At 40.4% G+C, this 14,201-nt stretch overlaps 1 protein-coding gene across 1 annotated transcript; it reads right to left on the bottom strand.

Annotated features, from left to right (window-relative positions):
• Window positions 1–889: 889 nt before the first annotated feature.
• On the bottom strand, window positions 890–1,342 carry LOC139134493 (protein BTG2-like). The gene has a single exon (XM_070701352.1). The coding sequence runs from the start codon at window positions 1,340–1,342 to the stop codon at window positions 890–892; it is 453 nt and encodes a 150-aa protein (XP_070557453.1).
• Window positions 1,343–14,201: the final 12,859 nt, after the last annotated feature.

The following is a 14,201-nucleotide window of genomic DNA, read 5'->3' as shown; positions in this document are numbered from 1 at the left end:
TGGAAGATACGATGGGCGGGAGAACTAACTCTAACTGCATTGAATAGGCTATGCATAAAGCACGCAAAAATACCTGCGAGTTGTGTAAAATATTTATATCGTAGACTTTTTTGCAAGCCCCAATCATGCAATCTCAATCAATAGGCTGGGAAGGCATAATTTGAAAAAGATTTTGTTTCCTCTACGGAAAACAAGACTAGGATTAGCTTACAGGTTATGTGTTCTGCAATGATGAATCACTGCAGTTTTTGTTTGCGCGTTGAACTACAAGACGAATTTCCATTACTGTGATGCTAATAGTACGCCAACCTTGGCTAACAGGTCAACCTATCTATATGCCCACAATGCATCTCGCTTGCTGTTCGTTGTTTACGTGCTAGAGAAGAGACGCTGGAAGCCATTTTGATGCGTCAAAAAACTTTTCAAGTTTTCTTTTTATTAACGGAAATTCTTTCTCTTTTCTGAAAAGTCTATCAATACAATAAAATGCCTCGGAATGTAAATCCTCGTTAGAAATTGGTAATAAAATAAAGACTCCAATCGAGAGGCTTGTTCGGGCTTCAGCGCGCCCAACTACACAAAGCTTTCGTGACCAATGGGCGCCACTGTAAAAATACATATCATTTAGAGTGTTAGATCTTCACAAAATTTACACAAAGCATGATAAAATTCAACTTCCATGTACAGCCAAATTATACATTTGTGGCGCAAAAAGGGCCATCCGTAGTAACTACAAAATCTTGTACAAGATTTATAAACTATTATATATCAACAGTTCCGACGTAAACTTTACAACTGTATTGCATCAAGATGAGAAAGACCGTAAACTGGTAGATCGTTTCGAGACGACAAAGTTCAGTTCAGTCAAGTTCGTTTAGCACTGTTATGGTTATGACATCGCCATTGTTGAGGCATACCTCGGGTGGAAACAGTCGGCAGCATTGTTGTTTGAGTACGCAAGGACCTCTTCTTTGCAGGTTTTCGCCTGTATCTGTTCGAATAGGACGCATATCGAGCCCTCTTCCCCAATGCGATACGAGACTTCGCCGGGGTCGATCCATATCGTGAGCTCCTGTGGCATGATGATGTGAAGCGTATGGGAGCCCAGGCCCGCCGCTTCACCAGCCTTCAGAATGACTGGATCTATCCTGTTACCGCAGGTTCTGAGGCACCGGTAGCCGCTCCCTTTATTTGGCTTGTCTGGAAACCAGTGATGTCGGTAGTGTACTCTGAGTAGTTCCTGGAGCTTCTTGCCGAAAGCGTCGAGATTTTGATCGTTAACATTGCTAGTCCTCAGCAGGTTTTTCAGAAAGTTCACGGCACTTCGTATTTCCTTTTTCATTTTTTTTGGTTCCTAGTACTCAATGTGGACGTTGCAGGTGTTTCGAAAGTTCCGTATGTCACATGTAGAGTTGAAACTTATGATATCACCTCCAGAAATTGTTGGGAAAATCCCACGCAAGACGAGTCGTGTTTGGTGAATAATGGGATCGGGCGGTACTCTACGCAGCGTCTCTTCTCTACAAAGGTGTCTCACTGCTGGTCAATTTTCTTGCGATTCGAAAGTTAATGTCACTTCAAATCAATACAGTACGTCCCCGGTGTAGTATTCCTTCACCTAAAGCACTAAGATGTAGCACCACAAACCCTGAGCGGGCTAAAAAAGCAAAAATATGCTGTAAGTCGGATCGGCGGTTTCCTCCGCTGTCTCTCTGCTTTGGCTGAGGGTGGTAGTATGCCGACTCTATATTATCTGAGTGGGTAAACATCGATGACGTCAGAAGCGTATTGATCGCAGCCAATCGAACTTACTGGAATGTATGACGTTTAAGGCTTAGCCAATCATGAGCGCCACTTGATCAAAATACGAAGGGTTATGCGCAATACCATTCAAGTTTTGCACAATAACAAATGACTAAATGTGAATACAAAGGCTGCACAACATACAAAGGAATGGGGCGCGCGTCAGATTTTTCCAGGAAAACTATAGTACAAGATCATTCATTCTCTACTTTCCTAATACATTCTACCATTAAACCAGAGAGTATATGGACAGTTGGGATTGAGAAGATATTTGGGTCGAGACGTGAAGCCACCTTGGTTGGTTGAGTACTTGTTACGTCTCTTTCGTCACTTCCATTTTAGGAAACAGTTATGCATTGCAGAGAGAGGGGTGCCTCACCGAGCGTGATTAATTTACGAGTCTTCTGCAACACAATTAGTACATTTAGCCATAGAAATATGGCTCACTAGACAGTAATAAGTACAAATAAGTTGGTATCATTTTTTCGAAATTGTTAGAGCTTTTTTATGTCTGCGAAAATTGTTAATGTCGTACATATGACCCTTGACAACCCTACTAAGAGAATGGTATCCCCCATGGTCATCGGCTTACGGTGCATTCAAGCCACTCTGACCGTGCGTCACGCCAACTGCGCGTTTGTTTACAACTGTGTGTTTTTTCGAGGTCACACGTGAACGAGATTCACGTTGGTACGCTTGCTTCTCGGAAATCGATATTTCTATTCTTATGCTAATTACAGTTGTGGCCTTTTTTCCAGGGAATATAGTTCATACAATCACAATCTTTTTACGCAAGTTACTAGCTCTTTCCGTGGACGGTCACCAGTCAAAATTGCACATCTTTTGTTCACCTGTTTCAACCTCAGAAACACGAAGTTCCGCGAAAAGCCCCAAACCTAAGTTCCTAAGCGTAAGTTTGTGCTAGGTTTATAATAATACCTCGGACCATGGAGGTAGGATGCTCGGACGTACTAACGATAAATGCCGTGCACATAAGACTGATAAGAACACCGTCACTATACTACCTCCTCGCTAGCTCTGACCCTGGTAAGAAAATGGCAATTAATCTGGGCGAAACTTCTGTCCATGATTAATATGCGGTATACATAGCCAAGAATAAAACAGTAAAGATATATCATGTGTATGCTAACCCTTTATCTCCAAAGGTGTGTGAGGACAACCACAATGCTAATGACAACCATAGATGCCAGCATGGATGCGTGACTCTGCATAGTTGATAAAATGATGAGTTGCGCATCCGCTGTGGTTGATAAAAATGTAACATACTGTTCTTGCATACTCAAGAATCTCTCCATGGACATCTATACACTCTGAAGTGGCTAGATACCTGTGCGTTGAAAGCACACGGGCAATTCAGTGACATCTGATCTATATTCTTTGCTGCATAAATGTGTTGTCCATGGGTTTTGATCTCTATTGAAAGTGTGATGGAATATGAAAAATCAACCCCAGATCATGAGAAAAGACCAGACTTTCGATGTTATTCTGCACTGTAAATTTCTTTTTTCAAATGGTGGATCAAGTGCTGAAGAAAATAACAATTAGGAAAGATAGCAGGGTAATCCTCCATAGGTGTGCCAATCGTTGACACAACTGGAGCTTCCTGACCGATGGATATAAGATAAAATATGAGAGACATGACCAAACATCGTAGCAACATCGTGCCTCATTACGCCTCCCGCAGAGAACGGGATGGGTGAGGATGTCAAACAACCTATTTTCTTCGGCTTATTTTGCACGCAGTACACCCCTCTACTGCAACACAACACTCAACTTATTATTCCCAAATTAAACAAAGAATGCTACTTCCCTCTTTGCTAGCCATGAAACAGAAGCACTGTGACCAGGACAGGGTATCGATAGTTTTTCTACCGTACATACATGCATTGATCTGAGAGAGTTGTCCCTTATACAATTCACATTCCGAATCACAGCCTGTTATATGAAATCTATATGTCGTAGCACGAACAGTTTGATATGGAAAACAAAAATGTGATAGGATGGGAATATATATATTCAACTTAGCCTCCCACTCATGTAAAAGACGGTTAGCTTCTGAGCTTTGAAGGTTGCAATGAATGCTGTGTTCTTTTTGTGACATAGAACTTCCGATGGTACAAAAAGAAAATCGAATTTGTTTTACGGGTCTCAATAATCGAAAACGAAGGGAAGCCTATCGATCTAAACATACGTCACCGGAAGATTTTGCCAGAAACTTTTATACAGACATCTACGACAGGTAAATGATTATTCTCTTCGACATCTACCATCTGCATTTACTTTTTTTTCAACGCCACAAATCAAACAGCTTCGATGTACTAGTCTTCCGATGTGGTATCATTCTTTTCGTTTGAGCATGTTTGTGCACTCAATGACGTTCACCATGGCCAACTAGACTTTCCCATCACCAACTGTCATCCCGGCAATGATGGATGACAGCCAGGTCTAGAAGCAATGGTCATTTGCAGATTCAATATCATAACATCTGCTTTATTTAAGGCCATCGTTCGCAAACTTTTCTGTACTATCAAAAATGCGCAACAATAATGAAAAATATGCTCTCTCTCAGATTTTGTATACAGTTTGTCACAAGTGATGTTACTTCAGGTGTTACTTGGCATACACGGTATTAGCGCTCGCTCTCTCTCTCTCTCTCTCTCTCTCTCTCTCTCTCTCTCTCTCGTTATCCAGGTTTCGTTGCTTCAGAGTGAGAAGATCGAGATGCTTCAGAAGTTATGCATGTCATGGTAGTCCGTTCTTCAGGTTGATTTCATCCAGTGTATTTTTAAAAAATCAACTTTTATTTCTTATTTACTCGTTGAGGACTCTATTAGTGTCAAATCACCGAAATGGAAGTTACAGCATGAAGTGCACATGTCATGGTGACAAATAGAGAATACGGGATGCATCAGTTTACAGGGAATGAGGACAGCGTGGCACTACTAGCATGGCTACGAAGACGTTCCTATGGTAATGTGACTATTCCTGGATGTAAACATGACAAACTGTTTGATAGAAATAGGTTTTAGGTTTCCCGGCCGCAAGGGATGTTCCCAACACAGCGGTTTCCCTTATGCGAACTGAAAAAAATACGATGTATGGCCCGTCTGCGTTGCCCAAAGCAACTGCTGACACCCGCAACCGATTGATGTCGAAAAAGTGATTTAGGGACACTCGCTCATATAGGACAGTGGTTTTCACTGGTTTGTCTGAATCACTTCCCGGGTTGAAAGGGCTATGAACAATGCATCACGTACGGCAACAATGCCAAACGTCTCACAGGAAACAAGACCGGGGCAACATTCCCGAAACACCGAGTGGTGACCGTCATTTGGAGAGTCCGAGGGCGGGGGTATAGAGGGAGAGTGAACAATAGGACAGTGGGCGCGTCATTGTCTCTTTATCGCGTATGACTTTAAATTAAAGTAGACAATGCTTGTTGTCGTCTATTCCTTCCCTTCCTACCTCCACGGTATACTATTGTAAATAAACAACAGTGGGCAACAGGCTAGAGCCATCGATCTCGGCAACAAGTGCATAACTATTTGCTGCGGACCATATAACTAGACCGTTAGTTGCAGCCAGGGTTAAAACTTCGCCTGTACCATGTAGACCTGAAAAAGTTATAGTTGAAAAAGCGACAAACTAGTACGATCTATTCCCCGGTTCTCTTCTTGCGGCTTCTCATTGCCCTTGTTGTCACGACTAAAAACAAAAGTTACCGTGATCACGAACAATTGCACACTTTCACGTAAGGAGGCGTTCGCGTACGAGCGAGAACAACTGAATTAGCAGGAGTGACTGTCATTGATCGATTCTGTAGGAGGGACTATTGTGTGAAATTTCTTAATTATTGCAAAGGCCTTTCAACTGCAAATCAGTATGAACTTGTCGAATGTTCTGTAGCCCTGCGTGAGCGGAGAGTGGCATTGTTGTGAAGCTTTCAATTAAAAGTCGCGAGTTTGTTGCCCAATCATGAAGGGTTTCTTGTTGGAAAGTGTACATTTTTAACATGGTATATCCATTGTTCTGAGAGTCATTTGTACAATTCACACATGACAGCTCTTTGTTTGCACATTAATTACCAATTTCAGTTCAATCTCAGCAGGAGTGTGCTTCGCTAGCTGCAACATATTTCTGACTAGCAAATAAACTCTCACACCCTGCAGCCTCCATTTCAACAACCCTCGGAGGAGATCGCCTGAAAACAAACTAGACTCGAGGCTTCTCAGAGTGAAGTCGTTCGATCTATGCTTTTCATCAGCTCGTCTAGCGACGATTTTGTGAAATTAGTGTTCAGCAACTTGACAAGTCATCAAGTGTGATTTTGTTCATACTTTTCAAAGCCGCCCATTTTTTTATCCGCTCATTCACACGCATTCGTGTTGTCCATTTCTATTAAAAACTCGCCGATTATCGGTTACAAAATAAACTTATGCTAATAGTATAAGCTTCTACCTCCATATATAAGGTCAGCCCCTCCACCAAAAACACAAACACTGATGTGAGCGCATGAAAGTTTCATTGCGAGTTTTATTATCATTACCAAAAGATAATTATTATTTGATGCCGAAGTTAACATGTCTGTACTAGAAGTATGTTCCGAAAACAATGCCCAGAGTGTATAGTAATAATTCGTACGATATAATGTGAAGTTTTCTTCTACAAATTTCCTGACACCAATTATCCATGATAATGACTGATACTGATAAAAAAGACGCATAACCCACAAGTGTGTTAAAGCGCCCAATAGGCCTAGAGTTTACACTTTGAGGCAAACAGTCTCGACTATGTTACAAGACACAACTGAGCGAAATATTTACCATTAGTTGGAGGTTAAATTCATAGACAAACGCTACTTTATTCCAGTGTAAGAAGACATTATTCAATACTTGTATATTTGCCAGTGCACCGCAAATCTGACCAAACTCCCAAACATTTGTCAACACTTTACATCCCACGATAATGATACCATACGTAGCCCCAGGTCACGACCTCGACCAGCATGCGTCATCGCACGTTCAGAAGGGCGGTAAACAGTTAATGTGAGAGCCAGCTCGATGACACGTACTTACTGTATAGCCTGGTCTGAGTCGGAAGTCCCACGGAGGGTGTCACCTGTTTGCTTTACCGTGAGTAATAATAAAACGTCAATCGATCGAATCAACAAAATTTTATGGCACTTAATCGTACACTACCAGTACATTTACTAGACTCTTGGTCTCAATCAAAACACAGTCCCACATATCACAGTGAAGGGACTGTGATCAAGACAATCAAGTCGCAGAAAAAGAGAGAGAGAGAGAGAGAGAGAGAGAGAGAGAGAGAGAGATGAACAGGAGGAGGGGCAAGGGTTTTTGCCGCATAAGAAAGCTGTGATCCTTTCTGTCTCTGTGATAATGGTAAACACTGAACAGAACAAGTACGTCCATTGGTAACGTAAAGCCGACTCAAAATTGTGTAGGGTATATTAACCTGACCTACCCTATGAGACCTTCATCCCCTAAAACTTACATATAATTCTGCAGAATTAAATCTGCAGAATGTTTGCTGTTTTCATGAGTCGCATCCCATGCAAAACAAAAACTTCCAGGCCGACCTGCCTTATTTTCTGAAGGCATGATAATGGTTGGTCTAATTATATCTACCTTATAGTTGCATTGTAATAGATAGGGCACCTTAAACTTCCGAAGTTCAAGTTGATAAGAAGTAATTCACAAGTCTTTCCATTGCGAAGAAGAACCCGTCCTCATTCACACAGTGAATATGATTTAAATCTGATGTTGCCTTTTCACTTCATAGTTATGTTATTTCACTCGAACAAAAACTGACTCAAAACCATCGCACTGATGGTCGTGTTATCCGCTTCAAACCCGCAACAAGTTGTGTATCACAGCGTCAGGGCCTTTTAAGGGATGGACGTAGTTTTTTCTTTAGTCATACATCGGACTCCAATAAAGTTGCAGTGCCATCATGGATAGGAAAATGACGACGCTTTTGACCTAACATTGATACGATACAACAGAAAAATACTGGACAGGACCAGGTTGTGAAATGGACGAGACAAAGAGTGAGAGGGTAAAAATGGCGCATATAACCCTTCATATCGTGCCACATATTTACACGGTCAATATGACTCCGGTGAAAACTAATTTTGTTTTGATCACATCGATAACACGCTTTGAAAAACAACCCTGGATACTATTGCCAGGACACAGTCCTCGATCCGAATATTGAATAACACGGGCAATTATTGACTCTACCTAAATCCATTGACATCCGGGTTTGGAGTGCAGTTCGTTTTATACTAGTATGCCGCAAATGTCAATGATTTCGGATGACCCCTCTTTGCGGTGAATTTCACAACTCTAAATGTTACAGGCACCCTCTCACCCCCGATTATAAACGTGGCCCTGAATTTATCTCGTGTACCTCACAAAAACACTTTCAAAGAGGGAAATTTATTACAGGGACAAAAGTTACAGACAAAAATTTGTTTCACGTAAAACTCCGTTCTTTTGCAACTTGCAGGTTGAGAAGATCGAATTTACCAGGTTATGACAGTAACATTGCGTGTATATCTGTGTAGACCTGACAGAGTTATCTCTGTATACTTAATTTCACGTCAAAATTAAACCACAGAGGAAAATTATCCATGCAATCCGCTTTCATTCCAACAAGTACATCTGGTTTATTTTAAAAATTAATTCAAAAGAGGCAGTAAAAATTACTGAAAGTCCAATGACAGGTATAAGTTGAAATGTAACAATCGTCTTTGTATATGAGCAAAGGTAAGGTGTATAGATGAGAAGTGATAAATATCTCATCTGTTTTGCTCTTTGCACGACTTTCTGAAAGATAACGGCCGCTTTAGTGATGGTATTATGCAGACCAGACCTATGAACACACTGACATGTTCTGTGGAAAAGAGACCTTGAAAAGTATAAAATAATAGTGACTCTATTTCGAACCGGGTTGACTGAAATGACCTAAATCGAACCCAGTAAACAGTTTTTACGGTGTATGCTCAGAGATTCCATAATTGAGTAAAACGAGGGGTCTTTATGCCTTTAGAGCTTCATCAGTTGTGTATTTTTGATTTTTTCACTGTTTGTAAAATACACTGTTTTGTTCATTTTGCAACATACTTTCGGGAAGAGAAGAAGGAGAAAATTTACTTATTTTCTGGAACAAAACTGTGAAACTAGCATCCAAAATTACTTTATTGTCCCTTTGATAGCCGTTTTCAATATTGTCACGATAATACCCCCCATTCGACAAGGCTAGGGCTTGTCTCCTCTTCGCCGTTTCTGACAAATTGCTGCACAGTTACATCAGAGAATTATCCGAAACTGCGCAGTACCGGATATCCCAGTCGCGCTTTTTGATGATGTTGTGCCAGGCCAGTGAACGTCTGCTTTCTCGGAGCAGGTGAGAATCATATGTGTTACAGAAACAAGCTCTTCCCTTTATTTGCTCAAGAAACAAAGAATGCAGTTTCTCCAAGGTGACTTTAGATTCACCTATTGCATGAGACTTTTGCAATCCTGAAGATGTTACCCTGATTTTCTTTCCGGCTAAGATAGTTCGGATGTATGTTCGCGAAGTCTTCTCAGCTCCTTTGGTTACATCATTTTCCAATAGGCTCGTCTTCACTATTCAGCCTGGTAATCTATCGCTGTTCGCTGAGGAGGAATAAACAGCTGCAGAATATGCAGTTAGACACATAATATGTGATATTCTGTCCAAAATAAGCCAACTAATGTTATGCCACAGCGATTGTGATGGTGATGAACGAACTCTTCACAATTATACCTCTGGGAGGGATGTGTGTGTGTGTGTGTGTGAGGAGGAGAGGAGAGAGAAAGGGAGGGAGGTTTAAGGGTGATACACCGAATAGCTGAAGATAGTTACAAGAAGAACATTCAAATGCATAGGGAGACTATGCTAGCCTACCCAACCAAGAAGGGAGGGTCTCTGCCCACAGAAAAACCCTTGGCTGGCGAAGTTGCGTTTGAATGTTTTTCTTGTAAATATCTTCAGCTATGAATTCAGTGTATCAACCTCAAACACCTCTCTCTCTCTCTCTCTCTCTCTCTCTCTCTCCGTGTAGACTGGACGATGATTCAAACGACACTTTGGAAAAATTGCACTGAATGTGGAAATTTGATGACACTGAACGACTGAAAATAATGAAACCGTAAGAAGGTCGTCGTTTCTTTAACTTGTAAACATGCAGTGACGTCGGTTTTGATAAACACCAATGACACTGACACTGACAGAAATAATTCATCTGGCTTTGAACATGACCTTCGTGGACGACCTAAACCAGTTGGATCGGGAAAAGTAAATATTTATGCATTCTGCACTTGAGCCTATACGTACGTGTGCAATGATGTTAATGAATCGACAACAATAGACTGCACTGATCTTGAACTTCAGAACGACAGTTGCCCGGCCATTCACCCCGGTTACAATGCAAAAAGTTAACGCCCATATGACCCATTTCCATGACGATGTCCTACTAAAATGCTGACGTCGAGTCTTTTCACGGTCCGTCAATGGGCAAGTTTACGAATAATAAAAACATCAACTCGTCACGTTTGCAAACATGTTTGGTGCAGAACAGTATTCATAACATATGCAGATTAAAATTTGATACGTCGCAAATTAAAATTTCAGATCAAGCAATTTACTCGGATCGTGCCGACGGTATAGTAACCGATCGACACGAGAGATGCGAGTTACATTTGTCGAGAGCGGTTAGGTTGATGCAACAATTTGTCCTCTTTCAAATGAACCCGCAAGAACACGTTTTTTACTTCTTCCGATTGTCCCTTGACATTTTAGTAACAAATTATTGGTCTTATTATCTGGCCTGGCGAACTTTTACAAGAGACTGCCCTGTGCGACATCCTGGAATTCATTCAGGAACATTATACAGTATTTATCGTTTACACATCAAGATTGCCCCTCTTTCAGTACAAGAAATTGTTGTAAATATTCAGTACCGGAGTTATGTTGTATATCAGATGGTCTTGTCCTACTCATACGACTAGACGAAAGTTCTGTGCAAAGTCCCCATCGATGGGTAGTATTTCTGTCGTTTTTATACTATTTTACAGGTCAATCATATAAGAAAACATGCTTACACTGTTAAAGTATTCGTACCATATTTGGTTTGAGAATATTACAGCATTATAGTTACTGCATGATACTTTTTCTTTTTTTTAAGTGATACGAAGGGAGGCAACTTGACACATGAAGTCTATTCATGACAGGGGATACCGCATCATGAATCGTTCAGGTTGATTGTTATTCCTTACTTTAGGTACATACTGTGGCGAGGATTTTGTTGAATGGAAATATAAAGAAAGCATAAACGACGCACGGATATTTGAGTGAGGCGTAAGCTGACAACGGGTAATCACAGACCTTAGCATGCAGTACAGAGAAAGACCGACATGGTTAGAAAGTGCGTGACCCTTTTTAAATATTTTTTTCATATTCGCAGGACACCAACAACAGCGACTTCGTCCGTCAAATTTTCTGCGGTCGCAATATTTTTGTACGCCGTTTGTTCAGTGTCCCCGTTTCGCCCTCATCCCGTCTGCCCTTCCCACTGTTCCTTCTTTCTCCATCCATTTTACAGACATTTCAAAAAGCGTCCAAAACGCAACCTTAAAATATTCTATTTTTATCCGAAATACATGTCACTATATTCTGTGATAGCTGCTTGCATTCCCATGGCATGACAGCTTCGACTGAATATAATTATATAACGGAATACATGACCTGTTGTCCTGTTAGCGCTGACATCAATAGTACTGTGACGTCACAGAACCAGGTCATTTGCAACGATTCACGTAACGTGAATTATTAGTTCTCGGTATTTGAATTCCGTGTAATGTCTGTTGGTGTGAAAAGGCAGACCTACACACAGGTTATTCTATAGCGAAGTATTCAAGTTAAACATCCCTAACAAGCTCCTTAATTATTCAGTGTATGTATCAGTATTTTGATGTAGGAAATTTTAAACTGAAAATTAACACATCCCATTTCGAACAACAGAACAATGGAATTACACACACATATACACACATATACCTGGTACATTCATACATACATACATACATACATACATACATACATACATACATACATACATACATACATACATACATACATACACACATACTTAAAGAACATATCGATGGCAAAGAAGACAACTGCTGTCTCTTTATGAAAGAAACATATAGGTCTGTATTATGATGGAAGGTGTTATTGTCTATATAAAAACTGTGACGCTATTTAAATATCCAATCCTTACGTGTTCATCGCAGCTCGAATATCGTCACGTTATCTGCCTAGTCCGTCGCCCGCAAACGGGCTTTTCGTGGTCGTTTGTAAACTCTTAGTTATATACATTAAAAAACTTTGGTTTCTTCAATACAATTTACGAGTTACACTAAAGTGTAACACTAAGTAAAATTCCGATAACTGTCAACACAAATATCTACTTGTCTGAAGTCTGTTGCTTTTCATAACTCTGTACCATATCCTCTCAAAAACTTTTCAGTGTGCAAAATTACTCAATTGGCCAGTGCTATTTATTCCAGTAAACATGTTAACAGTACTGTACACTATTATAACTTTCCAATTCTTCTGACGCAAGTGAATATTGTACCGTTAATCAGCTTTTCTGGTAGATGTCCTTTTGGAGAACTGGAACACGACACACAACTGTCGAAATCTTCCCTATATTTCCGATGGGACTGTTCTAATTGGTGTTGCAGAAAAAATACTTTGCAAAACGTTTCAACTTAGAGGCGTTCTTTGTCTGGGCATTTTTTATGGCGAACTCCATGTGTGAAATGTGCAAAAATAAACAACGCTCATGTCTTTAAGTGATATGTATATGTTGTCAACGGGCAACTGCTCACCTAATAGCATACAATACGTAGAAATATTAACATAATTAGTTGGTGGACTATTTTAAACGGGATTTGATTTTTTATTATATTATATATTAGGACAACAACAACGACGACGACTTCGTCAAGTTTATTTTCTGTGACTGCACTTTTTATGTTCTCTGTTGAATTCTTCTTGGTCTATCGGTGCCGTCTCCCTGTGACGTCCCAGCCCGTCTTCACTTCATACCATTTCTTCTTGCTCTGTTCGTTTTGTTATAGACAGCCGAGGGAGGATTGCAAGACATTTCAACGCGCTTTCAAAACATATCCTCAAAATGATTTATTTTTATCCGAAAAAATATGTCACTAAACTATGATAGTTGCATGGATTCCGAAGGCATAACAACTTCGGCCGAATGTTAACGAAATAGCTACATTAAACCTGCTGCCCTTTTAGCGTTGACATCATTGCCCGCCGGGTCGTAGTTCTGTGACGTCACAGGACCATGTCCTTTGAAACGAGCGCGTAGCGTTTGTTCTCTGTATGTGAATTCCGAGTATTGTCTGTTGTAAACGTACACATCGGTGACTTAACAGTGGCGTATTTAGGTTAAACGCCTTCTACTGAGTATATATACAAGAGACTACTCAGTATCCTATTATGACAAAGGGATTTTTAAATGAAAATGGAAAAATGATGCACGCTGGGTTTCTCACTAAAATGTCTTGTCATTAGCCCAAGCAGTCGGTCTGCCGATGATCTACTTTTTGTCTTTTTCGAATCATTATTTTATTCAGAATCGACATCGCATAGCCATTACAGGACCTACATGTCATTTCTTCTACATTTTCGTTACATTTTATAACCCCTCGATACACTTTGCCAACTTAATAATGGAATTACACGCATACATACATACATACATACATACATACATACATACATACATACATACATACATACATACATACATACATACATACATACATACATAAAAATTGTACTCGACGGAGAAGAAAACTGAAAAAAAAATTACTGTTACTGTAACGGAAAGGCAGTAAAGGTCTAGAACTTCGTAATGTTGTTGTCGATAAACAACCTGCGAAGTTTAATATTTATGTGGGGTGCCCGAACCACAGCCGTGCGTCAAAACACGAATACTATCACGTTTTTCAACTTTACAGTGTCTTACGAACGGAAACACGCTTTTCGTGATCTCAGACCTATAAGTCTGTACACAGTCCCTGGATAATGCGGAAAAAGTTTGCGTTCCGGCTTCAATACGATTTACTGGTCACACATGAGTGGCTCGTATTAGAGAAATTCAGATATATATTCCGATAAACATCCGAATGTCGTTCAGAACCCCGTTGCCTTTCATTACTCTGTGCCCTAGTCCCTCCAACACCTTTTCAGGCAAGAGTGCCAAATTACTTGATTCGTGCTGTTTATTCCATTCA

Source organism: Ptychodera flava, chromosome 6 (assembly GCF_041260155.1).
Source record: "Ptychodera flava strain L36383 chromosome 6, AS_Pfla_20210202, whole genome shotgun sequence".
Lineage (NCBI taxonomy): Eukaryota > Metazoa > Hemichordata > Enteropneusta > Ptychoderidae > Ptychodera > Ptychodera flava.
This window is presented reverse-complemented; position numbering and strand designations above follow the sequence as displayed.

Bases quoted from the DNA above. Each gene is read 5' to 3' on its own strand.
- LOC139134493 (XM_070701352.1), bottom strand. From the start codon at position 1,342: ATGAAAAAGGAAATACGAAGTGCCGTGAACTTTCTGAAAAACCTGCTG.